At 40.8% G+C, this 22,878-nt stretch overlaps 3 protein-coding genes across 3 annotated transcripts in view; all 3 read left to right on the top strand.

Annotated features, from left to right (window-relative positions):
• The first annotated feature begins 396 nt into the window (after positions 1 to 396).
• LOC120724691 (cytochrome c oxidase subunit 7A2, mitochondrial) lies at positions 397 to 4,837 on the top strand. The gene is made up of 4 exons (XM_040017007.1): positions 397 to 531; positions 819 to 908; positions 4,134 to 4,218; positions 4,575 to 4,837. Exons 1-4 carry the CDS (start codon positions 508 to 510, stop codon positions 4,628 to 4,630), a joined length of 255 nt encoding a protein of 84 aa, XP_039872941.1. The 5' UTR covers positions 397 to 507; the 3' UTR covers positions 4,631 to 4,837.
• A 5,685-nt stretch (positions 4,838 to 10,522) lies between these two features.
• Positions 10,523 to 22,878, top strand: part of LOC120724687 (collagen alpha-1(XII) chain-like) — a 34,801-nt gene continuing 22,445 nt past the window's right edge. Inside the window, exon 1 of the mRNA XM_040017004.1 lies at positions 10,523 to 10,725. The gene's annotated coding sequence lies outside the window, so the exon portion shown is untranslated. The remainder of the gene's footprint in view (positions 10,726 to 22,878) is intronic.
• On the top strand, positions 11,869 to 22,625 carry LOC120724690 (collagen alpha-1(XII) chain-like). Its single transcript, XM_040017006.1, has 8 exons — positions 11,869 to 12,510; positions 12,663 to 12,889; positions 13,164 to 13,283; positions 18,994 to 19,158; positions 19,355 to 19,501; positions 20,792 to 20,922; positions 22,031 to 22,160; positions 22,369 to 22,625. Exons 2-8 carry the CDS (start codon positions 12,703 to 12,705, stop codon positions 22,377 to 22,379), a joined length of 891 nt encoding a protein of 296 aa, XP_039872940.1. The 5' UTR covers positions 11,869 to 12,510; positions 12,663 to 12,702; the 3' UTR covers positions 22,380 to 22,625.

Below are 22,878 nucleotides of genomic sequence, written 5' to 3'. Positions count from 1 at the left end.
GCTCCGATGATCTTCTCAGCTGTTCTCACTATCCTTTGTAGGGTATTGCAATCTGATATGGTGCAGTTATGGTGTACCAGACAGTAATGTAGCTGCTTAGGAAGCTCTCTTTAGTCCCACTGTAGGAGGTGGTGAGAATAGATGATGGGAGATGGGCTTTTCTCAGCTTCTGCAGGAACTAGAGATGCTGTTGGGCTTTCTTAGTTATGGAGCTGGTGTTGAGGGCCCAGAAGAGGTTCTTTAACAGAAAGCAAATATGAAGTTATATGATATATGATATGATAATATGTATAATATATTTATTAATATATGAACCAGTTCATTCTAAATTCTATAATTTCGTTTGATTAAATCTGCTCTCATGCTTGACTGTGGGTACCTGACGCTCATGTAGGGGGCAGCAGCGCGCAGCATGAGCACAGTTAATGATAGCGAAGAAGAATTCAGTGGAAACGGAAGTAAAGGTTTCCTGTGCCCTTGTGACAGACAGCGGACTGTAGACGGACGATGAGCATGTACAGACAATTTTATGTAAGTTTATTTTCTATTTAGAAGTTTCTCTTGGGTGTTGTTTTTTTAACTAGTGAGCTGGATAAATGCGATGGATGAGCCACCGGTGTAAAAACAGTCGGCTATATGTAGCTTAGAACGGTTAGCAGGGGTCAACACCGGGAAGAGTTAGCATTAGCTTTGCAGAGGAGTTGTATTTAGCGGTGGTGTCCGGCCTCTCGGTGTTTGTTTTCTGTGTATTCAAGACTGGGTTCTTATATTTTCATTAAATGAGTGTTTCTCCGTGTCCTTGCGCTGCTGTTTTCCAGGCGCTTCAGCAGGTGGCGCGGCGGAGCATCTCCAGCTCCGTCCGGCGGCAGGTTGAGAACAAAGTCCCCCAGAAACAGAAGGTGTTCCAGGTAAAGGTCACACAGACAGACCGCTGCACTTCCAACTGTTCCATAAAACCCTGTCATCATCGAAGGCCTCCTTTGTGTTTCTGTTGTCGGCCTTAAATTCAGAATACGACCGTTTCCTACTTCCTGTATACCTATAACATTAATTATTATTTGAACTGAGGCTCTGTCCTGTGATCCAAACCTCATATCTTGGTATTGGGAGTGCGCTGGGAAATTTTAAAGGATGCAGGAGCATTGAAAACATTCTAATATGTCAAAAAAAATAATTCCTGTGTGTGTGTATGTGTGTGTGTGTGTGTGTGTGTGTGTGTGTGTCTGTCTCTATGTAGAAAGCTGAATTAATGATGATGGAAGTGTTAATGTGTTCATTCTGTGTGATTAGTTCAAGGGATCCACACTGAATAATATAAGTTGGAGGTCCTTTAAGTTTTTAATGTAATTTTTTGGTGGCTATCCAAGGTCACTATGGTGTCACATCTGTTCATATTTGTAGATATTTATCACAGTTAAGCATATTTTCTTCACCTTGCTGACAACAGAATTGCTCTGTTCATTTTAAATTTAGCAACCAAAGGAAGGAGTCAGAGGACACCAAAGCCCCTCAACAATCACCCACCTAACTTGTGTCATTGACTTAAAACAACAAAAACCCAAAGTTCTGTTATCTCCCTTCTGTAGGTGTTTATTTTAAAGGAAATATGTTCTCATGGACTCTTGTTTTGGTGTGTACTCAGTTATCTGAACGTCAACCTTCAGGCGCTCCTAACGTGATCTGGGATCAATCATTTTTAAAGCTTGGGGAAGCTAAGGTCCCCTCAGAGCTGCAGTCAATTATCTGGATCTTTTATTTTTGTTTTAACTTTGCATTCAGACCATGAAAACATGATTTGAACAGTATAACTGTTTCTTTTTAACCAATATCAGATTTGCTTTAGAGCCAGAAGTACAGTGAATAATAAATAAATAAAACAAAAATCTTTAATATCCAAGTTTTCAGTCATGGTCTGAATTTAAGTTTAAATGGGCTCTTAAAAAATAGCAATGACTTGATCCAGTGTTAAATGCAAGCTTGAATGGTGACCTCTGCTGGCCAAAATCTGGAGCTGCAATTGAATCAAGTTGAGACCTCTTAAGATGAGATTCTATAGCTTTTTTTTTTTTTTTCTTAAAAAAATTAGCTAAACATACCACTTTAAAAACCCGTGACACCTCTCAGTGCTTACAAATCCTTAAGATGTTCTTAAAACGTCTTATTTTGGATTAAATTAAAAAGTATTTAATATGAAGGCAATGCCTTTAATTACTTGTGGTTTGCTAATTTTTATTAGATTTGTTTTATATAAATATCATAGATATAAATGCCATAAATAAGGAGTAAGTTTAACTTTAAACATTATCATAGAGTAAATTCTGCATGTCCAGTCAGCCTGCAGCAATGTTTTAAAGAAAGAACAAGCAGTTTTACTATAAACTAAAAGTTTTCCTATCAGCTTATTTATTCTTTAGCTATAAAATGGGACAGTGGAGGAAACCCTGAAGAAGTAGATGAGAAGAACAGGGGAAAAATGCAGTTGCTGGAAATGTTTATGTCAGAACTGTTTTTAGTTGGTTGGTTTTGCTTTCACTTTTGGATGGCGTCCTTAAACTCAGTAAATACTTCAGTTTGAGCTTCAGAAATCCTCAGTGAATAAAATGTTCATTTAAGATTTGTGTAATTGCAAAAAACGTAGACGATTTTTTTTTTTTTAAATTGCAGAGATCAGACATTAAAACAGTATTTGTAGTCTCTGAGCAGTGTGGAGACGAGCGTCCATCCGAGTTTCTTGGTTTTCTTTGTGTTTAATTTTGAAAGAATTAGATTTTGGTGTCCGGTCTGTCTACACAAAGATGGATTATTATTTATGTGTTCCTCTTGCAGTTTTGTGGTCAATGGTGCTTTTTTTTTTTTTTTTTTTTTTTTTTTTTTCTTTAGCAGCGGTTCTTCTAATGAGGACACCTCAGTCAGTTTAGCTCCACAGATAAGTCTCCGAACTGAGTGGAGTACTAATTCTGCATGCTTAACCTGCAGTAAATCAGCCGCTAACAGCAGCACTAGCTGGGCTTCAGTAGTTTTTTAGCTTTCAGGAAAAGGATGAGCTGGTGCTGAAGCAGATCATCGGTGTGAAAATGAAGAACATGTAGATGATTTGAACAGCTTCCAGTGTGTGCTGCAGACTAAACTAGTTTTCCAGCTGGTTTGTTCTCCTGCACTGCTGTTGGCTGCTCCAGTCTGCTACTTATGTGTTGTATGATTAAACAGCTGCAAACATAATTGCATACTTTAATACAAGAGGACAAAATTAGACCTGAACTTTCAAAAGGTCCGTTTTCAATCTGTAACTTAGACCAGTGATAAAAATGAATATCCTAAAACGTCCTCCTGTGTCTTAAGAATATATTTTTATCACAGCACTTTTCGGATAGTAGATATATTTAATATTTTTTAACATATCTTAAAGATTTACCGTGAAGAAAGTGGATCTATTTTTAAATGTTAACTTTGATCTTAGTAACAGATTTTTTTTTTTTATTTATTTATTTTTTTTAAAAGCGTCAGGTAATTTTGTTGGCTTCATAACTTTTTTAAAAGATTATTTTTGCTTTGTGGATTTATTTATTGACACAAGGTTAAAAAAGTGAGGGCTTTATTCCACATTTTTTCTTGATAAATTCATATTTTCTTGGAAAAAGTATTCTTCTGTTATTTTTGGTTATTTTATAACAAAGATTGTTTGTTTTTTCTAAAACATTTTTACATGAAATGCAGATTTCTAACTTACCCAGTTTCCTGATGGACATGAACATTATGGTCATGTTACGTCACTTTGGTATGGTGATTTAGAAGTGGGGATAAAGATCAGTCAAATCCCCAAAATGTGTAAAACAAAAGTCTTTGTGCCATGTTGGAATAGAAGCAGATATCACTTTTATAGAATAAAACACCCTTATTGTGAAAAATTTTATTTATTTGTATATAGAGATTGATAGAGATTTTGAAAAGTTTTTTTTTTTGATGCTCACTTTGTAACAATCACAATGAATCACTATTTTAGTAGGAACCTCATCAGCAGGCTTTCATGCAAACTGCTGCTGCTCTTCACTGTTTAATCTTTGTCAGTGTCTGGATGAGTTCTGGTTAAAGCAGGGCTTACAAACCTGATTGTTCCCCTCAATCTTCTGTTGCAGGAGGATAACGGTATGCCGGTTCATTTAAAGGGAGGCAGTGCCGACGCCCTGCTCTACAGGACAACGATGGCACTCACCGTCCTGGGTAATTACACCTGTCTTTGTAACTGCTTTAAACTCTGAGCTACTTTATGAACCTCATGAGCTGCTGTAGTTTTTATTTAAATTAAAAAATCCAGCCTGATAATTTAACCTCAGGTGGTACACAAGTTTAGTACCATGGTAGTTGATATTTGATACCTTTCAGATAAACAAATAGAAACAATCTTGCTGGGATTAAGTAATGGTAACTCCTACTGCTATTAACAAATGGTGTTCTTTCCACAGAACATGAAGTAGTACATATGAGGATACAGATCCATCGGGAAATAATGGGACCTTATCCTTAGTGAAGCACTTTGAAATCCATTTTAATCTTCGTCTTTTTGCTCTTCCTTCCAGGTGTTGGATATGTGCTGTTTGAGCTGGTGAAGGCATCCTTCCCTCAGAAGAAATAACTTCTCTGCTTCAGCTGTTTACTTCTACTTTCCAAAAACCGGCCAGCTGTTCTATATTGTGTAAGAAGATGAAAATACTCCGTCTGTGCCGGACCGCGTTTCATGTCGTGGTGCGATTCTATTTTGGTGTTCATTGGATCACTATTTATTTCTCGTAGTCTCTGGTGCCCTGAGGATCAATAAAGAAATGCCTCTCATGACCAAGAACCTTCTCGTGCCTCTTCCTTTTTAGTTTTCTGATGGTGGTAAACTGTGAAAAGCTGCTGAAGTAATGGAATTAAACTTTAAACTATTAGTAAAGCAACATGAGGCTCTGCAAGCGTAAACCTTTTTCCTCCAGTGTGAGGATTTCCCATCGTTAGTCTCAGTTTTATAGAGTTTTAAACTTGCACAAGTAATTAAATCTCACTCTGTCACAATTTTGGCTTCTCACAGTTAATAAACATTATATAAAGCCTTCAGCCTCTAGCCTTTGTTTGCTATTTTGTAAAGCGTGCACTAGAGGGTACATTGGACAGTAAATTTATAATGTGTACGACAAGTAATCCATTTTTGTGTTTTTCATATGAAGGAAAAAAAAAATCCTAAATATTCTAAAACTATTCTTGGTCACCGCTACCACTTCTCCATAAATCCTGCCAAAAAACAAGCAATTTTTGTTGGCAGAGGTAATGAATGTGTGCTCCTGTACTATCTTTATGAGGGCCACATTTTAGTGGCCGGCTCTGTTAAAGAGCAACATTTAAATTTCACGGACAGTGAAAACAATGTTTCTGCAGTGTGTTAAAGATGCCTTAAAGTAGCTCTGGACCTGTCAAAAAAACTGAATCAAAACCTGCTGTGTGAGAGCTGCAGGTTAGCGAGGAAGTCTGTCCCTGTGTGTGATTCCTGCAAGTACGGGAACTTCTGCCAGGTTCAGCGTGTCATCTGAGTCTGATGGGAATCACAACACGAATCTTTTTCATAGGAAAAAAGTCTAAGTGTAAACGGCTCTATGACACACCATAGAAATGGGAAATAGGTAGTTTTTCATGACTAAATACATGTTTGGTCAACATACTCACAAATGAATCATATAAAGCCTGTTCTCCAATAGCCTTTGCAAGACTAACCTCACCTGTTGACTGATTCCCTCCAACTTACAGGAATATTAAGAATGTAATTGGTGAAAAAGATGAAATTGTTAAGAAAATCATCCACTTGGCTTATGTGGAGTGGGTGATAGACCTTATGGAGATCCAGTTTAGAAAAATGTTGTAGTTTCAAAATTTCGAACTGACTAGTTGTGTTAGATATATTTCCACAGTAATCTATAAAATGCCGTAGTGTATTATTCATTTTTGCCACAAGGAAAAAAACAGCACCAAGAGGAAAGGAAGATCAGAATCAGAAAGGGTTTTATTGCCAAATGTTGAGCGGGTTTACAACATTAGGAAATTGCTGCGGTGCTTCAGTGCAAACATACTGTTATAAATTAAGCTTAAATAGACATGAAAATAAAAATGAGAATAAGAATTAAAAGTGCTAAGTAGATAGATAGGTATATACATGGTATATACATGAGTGCAGGTGGTGATCAGTGCCAAACATGGAATGATGCAGTGAACACAGCGTAGGGTCATGTGTTAGTGGTGGGAACAGTCATATGGTTATTGTTCATGTGTTCAACAGCAGAGGGGAAGAAACTGTTCTTATGGCGAGAGGTTCTGGTGCGAATGGACCGGAGCCTCCTGCCTGAGGGGAGCAGGTCAAACAGACTGTGTCCAGGGTGAGAAGGGTCAGCTGTGATCCGAGCTGCACGCCCCAGTGTCCTGGAGGTGTACAGGTCCTGCAGAGATGGGAGTCTGCAGCCAATCACCTTCTCAGCAGAGCGCACAACACGCTGCAGTCTCTGTTTGTCCCTGATAGTGGCTCCAGCGTACCACACGGTGATGGAGGAGGTGAGGATGGACTCGATGATTGCAGTGTAGAATTGCATCATCGTCCGTGTTGGCAGGTTGAATTTCTTCAGCTGCCTCAGGAAGTACATCCTCTGCTGGGCTTTCTTAATGACGGAGGTGATGGTGGGCTCCCACTTCAGGTCCTGGGTGATGGTGGTACCCAGGAAGCGGAATGAGTCCACAGAGGTGATGGGGGTGTCAGTCAGGATGATGGGGGGGAGTGGAGCTGTGTGCTTCCTGAAGTCCACAATAATCTCCACTGTCTTCTGGGCATTCAGCACCAGGTTGTTGTGGCTGCACCAGGACACCAGACGTTCAACCTCCCTCCTGTAGGCAGACTCATCCCCGTCCGAGATGAGTCCAATAACGGTGGTGTCATCTGCAAACTTGATTAGCTTGACAGACTGGTGGGTGGAGGTGCAGCAGTTAGTATACAGGGAGAAGAGCAGAGGAGAAAGAACACAGCCCTGAGGGGAGCCGGTGCTGATGGTCCGGGAGTCCGAGACATTCTTTCCCAGATGGATGTATAACACCATTATACCATAAAAATAGTTGAAAATCGGTTCAGGTCTCTATTATGTAAATTACACATTCTTGACCCTTTTCAGTCTGGGCTTCAAAAGCAGCACTCTACAGAGACCGCTCTCTTAAAAGTCTTTAATGATCTGTTAATGGCATCTGATGCAGGGAATTATTCTGTGATCATTTTGCTTGATCTTAGCGCTGCCTTTGACACCATCGACCACAAAATCCTACTTAACAGGCTCAAGGTTTTGGCTGGTGTATCTGGCTCTGCCCTAGACTGGTTTTCTTCCTATTTATCAGACAGGACCTTTTCTGTTAGGACTGACAGGTTCACCTCTGACATTGCTGCCCTGACCTGTGGGGTCCCACAGGATTCAGTTTTAGGTCCATTATTATTTTCTTTTTATATGCTTCCTTTAGCTGGTGTCATTCAGTCTTTTAGCGACCTGTCTTATCGTTTTTATGCTGATGACATTCAGCTCCATATGTCCTTTAAACCTCATCAGCTGGATAGGCTGTCCACCCTAGTCCAGTGCTTAACCGAGGTTTCTGATTGGCTTTCAAGCAACTACCTCGTTCTAAATACTAACAAGACTGAGACCATGATCATAGCTCCTCCTGAGCTACATTAGTCAGGTTCTTGCCTCTTTCTGTCCATCTGTCAAGTCAAATATTCGAAATCTTGGAGTAATATTTGACTCTTCTCTGGGCCTTGACTCTCATGTAAAATCTTTGTCTCGTTCCTGTTTCTATCATTTAAGAAACATCTCTAAACTGCGACATATGGTCTCTTCAGTTGAACTGGAAAAACTGATTCATGCATTTGTGTCATCACGCTTAGATTACTGTAATTCCCTGTTTACTAGCTTGGATAAATCATCTCTCTCTCGCCTCCAGGTGATACAAAACGCAGCAGCCAGACTACTAACTCGTTCTACCAAGCGTGTTCACATTACTCCCATCTTACCGGTATATTCTTTACATTGGCTCCCAATAGAGTTTAGAATTCGCTTTAAAATTCTTGTTTTAACATACAGAGTACTAAATAATGACTAGGCTCCAGATTATTTATCCAAGCTTCTTATAAAATACACTGCTGCTCTTCATCTCCGCTCACAGACTCAGAGTCTGTTGGTTGTATTGTTTATTTTAATATTTGTGTACAGCGCTTTGTGACTGTCTGTGAAAAGCGTTTAATAAATAAATTTTACTTACTTACTTTACTTACTTTACCTATAACCAGAAAATCCAAGATAGATTTCTTCATAGCCTCTTGTTCCAGTAAGGATGGTTGCACAAACGGTTGAAGGGAAGGGGTACACCACATAAAAACAATCAGTAGCAGTCATACAGTCAGTGAGGTGAAAGATTTTATTCTTTTCTAAACACCTCTGCCAGACCTTGATGTAAACCTACAGCCATGAATGTCCAAGAGTCAGAGCAGCACAAGGATATTCAAACCCAAAGAATTCATGATTACCAGACAGGGACAAGTAAATGGGAATAGTTTGGTGGGTAACCAGGGCTGAAGCTTTCCCATAAACCGCAGTTACTTGTAGAAGTTCAACAAGTAACATGGTGGAAATACTAATGTATGTCTCATTTGAAGAGTTTCAGTCAGGTTTCAGAGCTCATCACAGCACAGAAACAGCTTTAGTGAAGGTTACAAATGATCTTCTTATGGCCTCTGACAGTGGACTCATCTCTGTGCTTGTCCTGCTAGACTTCAGTGCAGCGTTCGATGCTGTCAACTATAATATCCTGAGCAATTAGAGCATGCTGTAGGTATTACAGGTACTGCGCTGCAGTGGTTTAAATTATACATGTAATAGACTCCAATTTGTTCATGTCAATGGAGAGTCCTCTTCACACACTGAGGTTAATTAACTGAAGGTTAATGATGGAGTTCAACAGGGTTCAGTGCTAGGACCTTAGTATCATCAGAAGGCATAGCAAACATTTTCACTGCTATGCAGATGACACCCAGCTCTATCTGTCCACGAAGCCAGATGACACACACCAATTAGTTAAACTGCAGGAATGTCTTAAAGACATAAAGACCTGGATGACCGCTACTTTTCTGCTTCTAAGTTCAGATAAAACTGAGGTTATTGTACTCGGCCCTGAAAATCTTAGAAATATGGTATCTAACCAGATTCTTACTCTGGATGGCATTACCTTGGCCTCCAGTAACACTGCGAGGAACCTTGGAGTCATTTTTGACCAGGACATGTCCTCCAATTAAGATATTAAACAAATATGTAAGACTGCTTTCTTCCATTTGTATAATATCTCTAAAATGAGAAATATCCTGTCTCAGAGTGACGCTGAAAAACTAGTTCATTCATTTATTACTTCCAGGCTGGACTACTGTAATTCATTATTATCAGGATGTCCAAAAAACTCACTGAAAAGTCTTCAGTTGATCTAAAATGCTGCAGCAAGAGTACTGACAAGGACTAGAAAGAGAGAGCAGATTTCTCCTTTATTGGCTTCCCTTCATTCCTGTTAAATCCAGAATTGAATTCAAAATCCTGCTCCTCACATACAAGGTCTTAAATAATCAGGCCCCATCTTATCTTAATGACCTTGTAGTACCATATCACCCTATTAGAGCACTTCGCTCCCACACTGTAGGCTCACTTGTGTTTCCTAAGAAACACAAGAGCCTTAGATCATATAGTTAGGGTTTTAAAGTTTTAGTTATTATCAATCTTTGGCTCTCTTCCACAGCATGAGTTTTCCTGTTTTCCTCCCCTCATTGTGACAGAGGTTTCTTCCTGTTAAAAAGGAGTTTTTCCTTTCCACTGTTGCCAAAGCACTTTTTCATAAGGGTTAATTGATTGTTCGGGTTTTTTCTGTTTCTTTTGTATTACTGTATTATTGTATTATTGAGTCTTGACGTTACAATATAAAGTGCCTTGAGGCAACTGTTGTGATTTGCCCTGTATAAGTAAAATCAAATTGAATTAAACTGAAAATTAATTCTTTGATCTTAATGTGATCAATCTATCTCTGTTAACGAGCCTTGTCCGTGGCTTTTAAGGTGGCAGGAATTAAGCCACTGTTTAAAAAGCATTGTTTATTGACCCAGCCGTCTAACTATAGGCCAGTGTCCAGCCTTCATTAGATCACTTTTCACTCATCCAGATATTAAAATAAAAAGCAGCTGCACAACAGTTTAAACCCAACCTTTTTAATAAGTGGTGAAACTCGTATTTATTCTGCCCTGAAGGGAAACTGACATTAAAAATTATCCTCTGCGTTTTTGATATTTTCAAATAATTTTTCCCCCAGTCCTGAACTCCACCATCACTTTGTTCCTGCCCACTTCTCAACCACTCGGAAACACGTTAACGTTGGCTGAAAGCTCATCTCTGTAGACAAACATCTACAAAAACGGACAATGTCGTAAGAGCTCGCGGTGGGGCAGGCAGAACTGGGAGCAGCCGCCCCTCCGACCTCCTCGTTAAGTAGCAGATTGTTTGGAGACTCTTCACACTTGGAAGAAGGCTGCAGTCTAGGACCGACCACCTCACTCCCACTTTTCTCTGGCCGGAGTCTACAGCGAAGACTTTTAAATTTTACGCTTGTTTAAGAAAAAGAAATTTGTGTCCATCTCATCTGAAGGTCAGCTGTTTGGGTGCAATTTAAGGGGGATTGATTTACACGCCTTAATTTGTCACCCGTTTAAAATCTGTGTGCTTTTTAAATTCTGCAATATTACTTTTTGTTGTTTTCGTTGTTGTTGTTTTTCATTCGGATTATATCTCTGATGTGCGTAATTGCGCACAGTGCCATGGCTTGATCCTCCATTACGCAAGACAGTGGGAAGACTGTGTCCTAATAGGAGTGAATATTGACAATACACAATACAATACAATTTCATTTATATAGCACGTTTACACTGAACAGTAAGCCGTTAAAACAAGGTAAAATAGATAAAACAGAGGAAACAAACAAAAAGCATTAGTAAGTAGAGATGGGGAGAAATCATGATTATCCAGAGAAATGAGTAGCGATACGGCAGTTAATGAGCGTTGAGAATTAGCGAGGCTGAATAGGTAAGTTTTCAAGCGTGCTTTAAAGGATTGAATGGAGTCAGAGGCATGAATGGTAGCATGAAGACTATTCCAGAGGTTTGGTGCTACAAAAGTACGATCACCCCTAGTCTTCAGACAGAGCCTGGGCTGGGCCAGAAGTAACTGACCAGAAGATCGTAATAACGGCTGGGAGTATAGAGCGTATTTCTCATCATGCAGAAATATTAAATGCATGACTTTACTCTGAGAGGAAATAATATGAGCCACAGAAAGGAGAGAAAAAGAAAATAACGCAGAGACAGAAGAAAGATTCTTTTCTTAAATATTTTGTAGATTTTGGTGAATTTTAGTCTTTTATATACAATAAAGCTTATCATGTGATCTTATTGCTGCTCGTGGAATAATCATGTGACATATTTCAATCTTCAAAGCTGCGTTTTCTGGTTGTTTTAAGCATCATGTAGATTTAAATGAAGATGAAGGTGCATTAATGAGCTCTGAGGGTTCATGTTCAGGGAGTAATAATAGTCTCATGAAGTCCGGAGGACGCCTTACCGCCTCCTTGGTTCCTCTTGCAGCTTCCTTCATGCGCTGCTGAGACCAGCAGAGCTGAAGATGAAGAGCAGGCTCTCTCTGGCAACAGTTGTGGCCCTCCTGGCACTGCTGCTGTCCTCCTCTCAGGCCCAGGAGCAAGGTAAAGTCGCTCCTCCTCCCCCTCCTCTTCCTCTTTGATCCAACACATCTGACTTCCTCCACCTCCTCTCACCTCTGTCTGTCCTCTGCCTGCTGTGTGTAACTGCACTTTTTGTCTATATTAAAATAATAACTGAAGCAAACTACACCTGTGAAGTGTTTTGCTTTAACTCATAGGTGAGAGTTTTGATGATCAGATAATCCATCAGAACTTTGAATTTCCTGGTAGGAGCTTTTTATTTTTTTAAAGACGTTTAAACCACTAAATATAGCTTACTGAGAGCAGTAATGCAGCTTGAATGTGTAGTTAAATGTGGCTTCATGTTTATTAAGATTTACAATGCAAATTTTTCCTATGAAAAAGTCTCATGCAATGCTTCCCATCAGACTCAAAGGACATGCTGATCCTTAGCAGAAGTTCCTGTTGTAATTGGAAGCAGATACAGTGACTGATTTCCCAACTCCAAGATCTTGGATCCACAGCAGGATTTAATTCAGTGTTTTTTACAGGTCCATGTGGTCAGGCAGAGCTGCTGTAAGGCATATTTAACATGCTGCAGAACAATTACTCTGAAATGCTGCTCTATAAAGAAAGTTGAGGGGGTTTAGGACTGATCAACAGTCATTCAGAATGGATTTGGAATATTTGTCATTTGTTTTTACCACTGTGAGACATCAGGTTCGTTATTATGCATCACATCCTACTCTGAGACAAATTATTTGTGTTATGTAATGTAATCTGCTTTCTGATAGTGAGTTTTTATGATGTACTCCTCTCTCCTCCTGATGTATTTTCTGTCTGTCTTTCTCAATTTTCCCTCACACAATAAGACTTAACAGACATTTGTCGTGAGTATCTGTTGTGTACCAGATGTCACACACACACACACACCACTGTGCCTGTGCAGACACTCAGTGTAAGACCACAGCGAAGGCCGACATCGTGCTGCTGCTTGACGGCTCCTGGAGCATTGGGCGTATGAACTTCAAAACCATCCGCAGCTTCATCGCTCGCCTGGTCAGAGTGTTTGACATCGGCCCTGACAGAGTCCAGATCGGTAAAGCTTTCACTGTTGTTACTATAACAACAAGACTCACATGGAGGGATGTTTTCCTCCAGACAGCTGTCTCTCAGTATTTGCCTAACCTGAACCTCTTGTAACCTCAAGATATTCTGCTCATATCTGCCCATTTTTATTTTTTAAATTTACTAGAGTAGCTTTGCATGAGTCACAATTAAATCTACCCTAATCTAACCCTAAGCTCTGTCTGAAATAAGCTATTTAACACCAAATCAGAGTTGCTTTATCCTTAGTGTTGTATTTTCTGCAGGTCTGGCTCAGTACAGCGGTGACCCAAAGACTGAATGGCACCTGAACACCCACCACACCAAAGAATCCCTGCTGAATGCTGTTGCCAACTTGCCATATAAAGGAGGAAACACCATGACAGGTTTTTATTTTTTTATTTTTTATTACTTTGGCCTTGCTATCACTGACATGGGTGCCAGTGTGGGAGACAAATTTAATTCATTTGTATATACTGTGCTTTCAAAGCACTTTACATACTAGGGCCGAACCCTTGGTGTGAGACTCAGCCACAGTGGAGAACGATAAGCTCACTTTTAAAAGGAAGAAACTTCAGACAGGTATGAGAAAGACAATGGACAAACTACCGGAGAGAGTAGACACAAAGTTAATGAGATGCAGCAGGGCAGAAAATTCATGGAGATTGAAAGAGAGGCGAGACACACTAAGCATACAAGGTAATAATTCAACAAGACTTTTATGTTATTACTCAGTTTTATCGGTTGAAGGTGAATGGGCTGCGTGAAGATATAAGCAGGATGATGAGGAAGAAGTGAACCAAGGAGAGACACAGAAGTAGTACAAGTTAAAAGTGACAATACACTGGGAGCAGAAGCTGAGATGAAGCTGAGCATTGAACAGCTAGAAGGAAAATCTGATATATTGCAAGATGATGATCTTCCATGGGAATCCATACCTACAACTCAAATACACCCACATAGATTAATAAAGGTCCCTCTATGAATTGCTACCTTGTTGTGATGGAGGGGTTTTAATATAATTCATTTTTATTCTATATTAATCACATTTCTTTTTGCATGAGGAAACAGACTGGAGAAAAAAGGGAAAATATATGCACTTAACATGTTTATCAAACATCTTGAACATTCACGTCAACAAAAAACTCTGTAAACATTTATCCACTCTCTCTCTGTTACTCTTGCACTTCAAGTCCTTGAAACGAGGAACCAAAGCTATGTAAAGCGCATGTTCTCGCATTAATATAGGACCTATATTAATAGGTCTGCAATCTACTTGGCAATTGTGTCAGTTAATATTTTTGAGGTAGACTTACTGTGTCCCCGATGCTCTGTGAGTGGTTTGTCGCAGGCTGGATGACGCGTTAGCCAAAGTCCTAGCTGCATCCCCGACTAACGTATGCTTTGCGTCAATGTGATATTTTATGATGGAAGCGCTTTGGTGAAAGAAAATGCACAATGTGCATGATACTTTATGTCGGTCAACTTTTCCTTCTTATTTTTTTCATACTCAAATTTCCCATCGAGAGGGCCAATGTGCGTTTATCATCTTCCATATTGAGTTGATTGGTTCAGCAGTCACTACCAGATCAACTGCCCATTTGCGCGTGTGTGAAGGTGCTTGGACAAACTGCCCGAAATGCATTGACAGAAACATTTCAGGGATTTTGAGTTATTCTGCACTCCAGATGCGTTAATATGCGTTAGAAATTTTAATCGTGTTGACTGTGATGGCGGATTAATTTGCGTTAATGCGTTAATTTTTACAGCACTAATATATATAAATAAGTAAACTATATACACAGTGTATGAGTCACAGAAACATTGTATTGGTGCGTACAAAGGCAGTAATACAATATAATATATAAGTAAGGATTGAAGGGCTATGGTCATTTAGCATGGGGATAGTAATTGCACATCTGCCAGACCAAAATATTGCACAGAGACCAAAATATTGCACAGAAAAAGGGAAGACCAAAATACTGCATATGGAATGGTAGCAACATAGTCAATAGCAGCGACAGAGTGGTTGTGTGGGAGAAGTTTGTTCACACTCTTAATTTGCATTGAGAGTTGTGATAGCCGACAGGAAGACGCTCTTTTTTTAGTCTATTGTTTTTGCACCTGATGGATCTGAACCTTTTTCCAGAGGGCAGGATGTTGATGAGGTGGTGGTTAGGATGGTCTTTTATTATCACATTGGCTTTGGAGAGACATCTCAAGCTGGCAATGGAGTCCAGGGGGGAGAGTGGACAGCCGATCACATTCTCTGCAGTTCTGATGACTCTCTGGAGTCTCTTCTTATTGGCTGTTGTGCAACCAGCGTACCACACGGAGATGGCATGCATCAACACACTTTTGATTGTGGCTCGATAGGAGGACACTAGTAGGTCAGTCTGCAGCCTCTTCCATCTCAGAACCCTCAAGAAATGGAGGCACTGCTGGGCTTTCTTCACTAGGGCTGATGTGTTTGTGGTCCAAGATAGGTCCTTGGAGATGTGGGTACAGAGGAACTTAAAGAAGGGCAGCCTTTCCACATAGTCACCCTTTATGGATAGGGGAGGGGGATCAGTTTTTGTCTTAGGAAGTCCATGACCACTTACTTGGTTTTCCTGGTGTTTAGGGGAAGGTTATTGTAGTTGCACCATTCTGTCAGATGCTGGACCTCATCTCTGTAGGCGGTGTCGTCATTGTTGGTGTTCCTGAAGGCTCTGAATGTTGTAGCACTGTCTTGGTTGACATGTCTCTACAATGATGCATGGCAGATCAGGGCAGTAGTTCCCATCTTTAAGAAGGGGGACCGGAGGGTGTGTTCCAACTATAGGGGGATCACACTCCTCACCCTCCCTGGAAAAGTCTGTGCCAGGGTGCTGGAAAGCACAGTCCATCCCTTAGTCGAATCCCCTATACAGGAGTAACAATGCAGTTTTTGTCCTGGACATGGAACACTGGACCAGCTCTTTACCTTCTCGAGGATACTTGAGGGTGCATGGGAGTTTGCCCAACCATTCTACACGTGTTTTGTGGACTTGGAGAAGGCATTCAACCATGTCACTTGGAGTGTCGTGTGGGAGGTGCTTTGGGAGTATGGGGTGTCTGGCTCATTGCTACGGGCCATTCAGTCCTTATACAACCATTGCAAGAGCTCCAGGCTTCCCTTGGTCACCGGACATGTTCGTAATTTTTATGGACAGAATTTTAGACGTAGCCAAGTGGCAGAAGACTTTCACTTGGTGATGGCCTTTAGCTCGCACTGGAACAGTTCGCAGCTGAGTGTGAAGTGGTGGGAATCAGCATCTCCCAATCTGAGGCCATGGTCTTCAGCCGGAACAGGGTAGAGTGCCCACTCCGGGTCAGGGCGAGCTCCTGAACAAAGTGGAGTATTTTAAGTATCTCGGGGTCTTGTTCATGAGTGACGGGAAAATGGAGTGGACAATCAATAGACGGATTGGTGCTGTGGCTGCCGTGATGCGGATGCTGCTCCGGTCCATCGTGGGGAAGAAAGAAGTTGAGTGTAAAAGCAAAGCTCTTGATTTACCGGTCGATCTACATCTCTACCCTCACCTATGGTCACAAGTTTGGGTAGTGACCAAAAGATCAAGGTCGTGGATGCAAGGAGCGGAAATTAGCTTTCTCCGAAGGGTGGCTGGCTTGTCCCTTGCTCCCTTGCTGTATGAATAGGAGCTACTGCTCCTATACATCAAAAGGAGTCAGTTGAGGTGGTTGGGGCCTCTGACAAAGATGCCTCCTGGGTGAGGTGTTCTGGGCATGTCCCACCGGGAGGCTGCCCCAGGGCAGAATCAGGACATGCTGGAAAGATAAAATCTCTTGGCTGGCCTGGGAATGTCATGGTGTTCCCCCGGGCAAGCTGGAGGATGTGGCCAGGGAGAGAGAGGTCTGGGCTTCTCTGGTTAGGCTGCTTCCTGTGTGCCCTGGCCCCAGATAAGTAGAAGAAGATGGATGGATGGATGGAGATTAATAAAGGGTTTAACTTTAAAGCGATCATAATGCACAAGTAAAAAGGCTGCAGCCTGACAGCTCATCAGTTTGTTACCTGTTGAAGTTCAGCATCTCCCTGCTAAGTTGGGGTCAGCATTCACGCAGCTTTCACTCTGGGTTCTTGGCTAGCTTAGTGTTAGCATGTTGTCTGGCTGGCTTAGCATTAACATGCTGTCTGTGCAGATGCTTGCAACAAGCCAAAGTTGTGTTAGCAGCTTGATCCAGCTGTTTCTTTCCTAGAAGCAGTCTCCACTTTGCCATCAAACTCTTGTCCCATTGTTCAATAAAAATAAGAGTACAGGGAGTGCAGAATTATTAGGCAAGTTGTATTTTTGAGGAATAATTTTATTATTGAACAACAACCATGTTCTCAATGAACCCAAAAAACTCATTAATATCAAAGCTGAATGTTTTTGAAAGTAGTTTTTAGTTTGTTTTTAGTTTTAGCTATTTTAGGGGGATATCTGTGTGTGCAGGTGACTATTACTGTGCATAATTATTAGGCAACTTAACAAAAAACAAATATATACCCATTTCAATTATTTATTTTTACCAGTGAAACCAATATAACATCTCCACATTCACAAATATACATTTCTGACATTCAAAAACAAAACAAAAACAAATCAGCGACCAATATAGCCACCTTTCTTTGCAAGGACACTCAAAAGCCTGTCATCCATGGATTCTGTCAGTGTTTTGATCTGTTCACCATCAACATTGCGTGCAGCAGCAACCACAGCCTCCCAGACACTGTTCAGAGAGGTGTACTGTTTTCCCTCCTTGTAAATCTCACATTTGATGATGGACCACAGGTTCTCAATGGGGTTCAGATCAGGTGAACAAGGTGGCCATGTCATTAGTTTTTCTTCTTTTATACCCTTTCTTGCCAGCCACGCTGTGGAGTACTTGGACGCGTGTGATGGAGCATTGTCCTGCATGAAAATCATGTTTTTCTTGAAGGATGCAGACTTCTTCCTGTACCACTGCTTGAAGAAGGTGTCTTCCAGAAACTGGCAGTAGGACTGATTGTTGAGCTTGACTCCATCCTCAACCCGAAAAGGCCCCACAAGCTCATCTTTGATGATACCAGCCCAAACCAGTACTCCACCTCCACCTTGCTGGCGTCTGAGTCGGACTGGAGCTCTCTGCCCTTTACTTGAGATATTTCTTGGCCCAGTCTTGATGTTTCAGCTTGTGTGTCTTGTTCAGTGGTGGTCGTCTTTCAGCCTTTCTTACCTTGGCCATGTCTCTGAGTATTGCACACCTTGTGCTTTTGGGCACTCCAGTGATGTTGCAGCTCTGAAATATGGCCAAACTGGTGGCAAGTGGTATCTTGGCAGCTGCACACTTGACTTTTCTCAGTTCATGGGCAGTTATTTTGCGCCTTGGTTTTTCCACACACTTCTTGCGACTCTGTTGACTATTTTGAATGAAACGCTTGATTGTTCGATGGTCACGCTTCAGAAGCTTTGCAATTTTGAGACTGCTGCATCCCTCTGCAAGATATCTCACTATTTCTGACTTTTCTGAGCCTGTCAAGTCCTTCTTTTGACCCATTTTGCCAAAGGAAAGGACATTGCCTAATAATTATGCACACCTGATATAGGGTGTTGATGTCATTAGACCACACCCCTTCTCATTACAGAGATGCACATCACCTAATATGCTTAATTGGTAGTATGTTTTCGAGCCTATACAGCTTGGAGTAAGACAACATGCATGAAGAGGATGATGTGGACAAAATACTCATTTGCCTAATAATTCTGCACTCCCTGTAATGTCCATATCAACACTCTTAGACTGTGCCACTGTTTTCGTCCTCTGGCACGTGAACTGAAATCAGCTGATTGTGGAGCATGTGTAAGAGAAACCGCTAAGTGGGATCAATAGGGGAGCGGACTAACAATTCTGGGGAATTCAATTACAAGAAGCAGTTCTCGATTCCTATCCCTGATAATCGACACATTCAGCATCACCTGATCTAGCTGTAAGCTTTCTGATGGGTCAGGTTTGTTTCAGAAGGGTTAAACAACAGAGAAGCAGTGCTTTGTTATCTGCACACATAACTGAAACTTCTTCCTCACTGTGGTACAGGAATGGCTCTGAACCATATTCTCCAGTACAACTTCAAACCCAACGTCGGGTTGCGTCCAGACTCCCACAAAATCGGCATCCTGATCACTGATGGAAAGTCACAGGATGAAGTCATCTTAATTTCACAGAACCTGAGAGACAGCGGCATCGAGCTCTATGCTATTGGTGAGTGAGCTTCACTGGTTTGAAGAAAAGGAAATGAAAACACATTTGAACTTTTGGATGATTGCTACCTGCATGCAATGCAGGTAGCAATCATCAGGAAAAGTACCTGACTTTACTAGAATGGGCTGAAAATGATCAACCAGCAGCCACTTTAGTCATCTTCCTTCATCAAACTCACGGTTTATTTTTCTCACAGGTGTAAAAAACGCTGATGAGAATGAGCTGAGGTCCATCGCCTCTGACCCAGATGACATTCACATGTACAACGTCAAAGACTTCAAGTTCCTGGTGGACATCATTGACGAACTCTCTGTCAACCTGTGTAACAGTGTTAAGGGCTCAGGTAGGGAAGGAGCCATTTCAGCATTGTCAGAACAATCTTAAAGATGGGCCAGTATTTCAAAAGGCTGCTCAGAGAATCTAGTCTGCATCTGATCTGGACAAGACTTCTGAGACATTTTACATTTTCTTAAATCAAATAGTGATTTATTAATATTGCTGTCTCAGAGATGTCAGTCATTGGTTTGTGGACCCTTCAACTTTACCTCTATGCTTGTCATGGGAGTTAGAAGTGACCACATTTGGATAAGAGAGAGAAGTTATCAGCTAATGCAAATAAGATGCAACCATAAACTGTACAATCTCACAACATAGGCAGAGATACCTGCTAATGAGCGCTAACTAACAGATAAAACATGTGAATAATCAGGTCATCTTATTTATTTAAGTTTATAGAGGTGCATCCATGGACCTAAACATAAACTAAGTTTTGCTATGAACAACAAACTCACCAAAACTGAAGTACAGACTTCTGGGACAGTCTGTTATTGTAATTAGCTGCACAGCAGATAATTTCATTAAAATGCTCCAAGAAGCACCAAACAGCACAAGCTGTTCTAGAGGTCTACTTTAGTGATTTGAATTAGCATAGGTGAAGCCAAGTGGAGACAGCTAGTAACTACGACCGCTTGTGTCTGCACCATCCCGTTAGCCATAATGGCCACATCCTTAACTTTAAGCCTTAACAAAATCCAAATGGGTGACTTATCCAAACAGTTGTTATGGACTTACCCCAAGTCGATTGATCGTTTTTTTTAAAATATATATTTATATCAGTCTGTCTTTATTTCTGCTGTAAAGTTGGACATTTTATCATGGAAGTCTATAGGAACTGACTCACTTTTTGACTCTGCCTCAAGTGGACACTAGTGGAAATGCAGTTTTTGGCACCTCACACCCAGAGGCCGATGCTTGGTATTATTAGGCAAACACATATTCATCCAGGATTTAAAACAAATGAAGCAGAAAGTTTACAGCAGTGTGATTTAAATGTAAGATTTTAAAGTTTAAAACTGCAATTTTTCACAAGTAAATAGCTGCTCAAAGCTTTTTATACAAATCAATATTTAAATACTGCTCTGTCATTTTTAGACATTTTAGTCATCACTGGTGGTGAAGGTCACATGGAAGTGTAACCAAAACCCAGTTTTTAAGTGAAGCAGATGGTCAGGAGTCTTGCTGTCAGAAGAGTGAGAATAGCGAGGGCGGGTTTATGGCGGCAGAGTGGTAGTGGGTTTAAAAAGGAAAATACTGAACATGCTGTGCTTTTGTTCCTTTTTATGTCATACTCTAGAGGCACCCACCAATCTGGTGACCTCAGAGGTGACACAGAGCTCCTTTCGTGCCACCTGGACTCCACCCAATGGCACCGTGGAGAAATACGATGTCACTTACATGATGACAGCTGGGGAACGCATTGAGAAGGTGAGATTAAACTCTCCCCCTCATGTTAGTTTGAAACAAGAGAATGAAAGTTTCTGATTTCAACTGTCACAATAAATTTAATTCATATTGATGATAAAGCTGTTATTTAATTTATCTTTAACAATCAAAATATGAAAATGTACCCCAGAGGATATACAGCGTTAACCCATGCGCTAACCCGTGTGCAAAATCAGTTATTTTGGTAGATTGTTCTAACGCTGCACCAGGAGAATCGTTAAACTTAACTCGTTAATCGAGTTCTACTAAAAATAATGTTTAAATGTCTCAACAGCTGTGATGGTGCTACAGAATTAAGCAGTGAAACAAATGACTTCAAACTTCCAACTCTTTGTGGCAGCCCTCCTGTCTGGGGTGAAAAAAAGTACAAAGTGTGATGTTTCTGTTTGGTCCTGACTGACTTGATCTCTGTGTCAGGAATATTTCTTAATAATTAATTAACAATCGCTGGACAAGGACAATTAAAAATAGATGGTGGCACTGTTTGTTGGCCTAATGATGTCATCAAATCAATATTAATGAATAAAAAACAATAAAAGAGGCTGGGATGGACTTAGCAGTAACTGTGGACCTTACACGGTAGAGGGAGGATGAAAAGAAATAGTGTGCCAGCTTCACACCTTAAGTGCTGTACAGAAAGAGGAAGTGTGGAAGAGCCTCACACTGCTACTGGCTCATCCTTCTGTAGCCAAGTCCAGTAGCTAGAAAGGATCAATCAGCCTAAGGCAATGTTTAACAGTGACATAATCCATTATCCAAGTGACGTAAATTTCATCATCAGAGCATTAACATGTTGCAAGACTCCAACCAAACATGTGTAAAATAACCTGAATGTTTAAGAGGGCAGACTGCTCGTCCATAGCATGTGCACTTCTCTGTCCACAAATAAGCACACTGTCACCAGCTCATGAACGCAGCACAATAGATTTAGGCTCAGCAAACTATAATCATCTAATGATTAAAAGGTGAGAGCTGTAGTCCTCTCGACATCCCAAAGGTGAGTCCAGCTGTTGGTTTGAAGTATTCTTTGGTTTTGGTCATTAACTCGTTCACTGGTCACAGAATAAGAACCAATCCTTTATTGTTTCAGCTGCAAGTCAATGGATCGGTGAGCACGGTGGTGCTAGAAAATCTAAACCCTCTGACTGAGTATGTCATCAGTGTTTACGCTGTGGTTGGCAAGCAGAGCAGCGAGCCTCTCAGGGGCACCGAGACCACTCGTGAGTGTTTCCTCTTCTGCTTCTCTGCTGCTGGGTGTATGGACATGTTACAGTCTGTAATTTTGGTTATACAGAAAACTTAATACAAAATTAAAGAACAAAAAATAATGCATCATTTTATTTAGTACATGGAAACTATGTTTGGTGTTCAGATTAACGCGCACAAAAAAGTACATTTTAATCTTCATCTTTGAACTCTTCCTTTCAGGAGATGGATAGGTGCCATTTGAGCTGGTGGAGGCGTCATTCAGAAGGAAGTTTAACTCCTCTGCTTCAGCCGTATGGTCCCAGTTCCCCCAAACCAGTCAGCCACTTAAAAATACTCCATCTGTGTTGGACTATGTGTTTCATGTTGTGGCATTTCAAAACACATTTATAAATGTGACCACATTACAATTCTTGTACTCTCTCTCTGTTGACCTGAGGATCAATAAAAACAACATGGCTCTCATGATCAACAAACCAGTTTGTGGCTCTTTGTGTGTAGAATGGCTGACTGTTGGTGGATAAAGGTAAATAAATGGTAAATGGACATAGTGCTGTGCTACTCTCCTGGGGCACTCAGAGCCTCATTCGCCCATTCATACAAACACCTTCTTCTGTGCTTTTAAGTGCTTTCTATCTAATATTCACACACAGTCATACTCCAATGGATGCATCAGAGAGCAACTTGGGGTTAGTATGTCGCCCAGGTATATTTGGCATGCAGACTGGAGCA

This window comes from Simochromis diagramma, unplaced genomic scaffold (genome assembly GCF_900408965.1).
Source record: "Simochromis diagramma unplaced genomic scaffold, fSimDia1.1 OVJJ01000802.1, whole genome shotgun sequence".
NCBI lineage: Eukaryota > Metazoa > Chordata > Actinopteri > Cichliformes > Cichlidae > Simochromis > Simochromis diagramma.
This window is presented reverse-complemented; position numbering and strand designations above follow the sequence as displayed.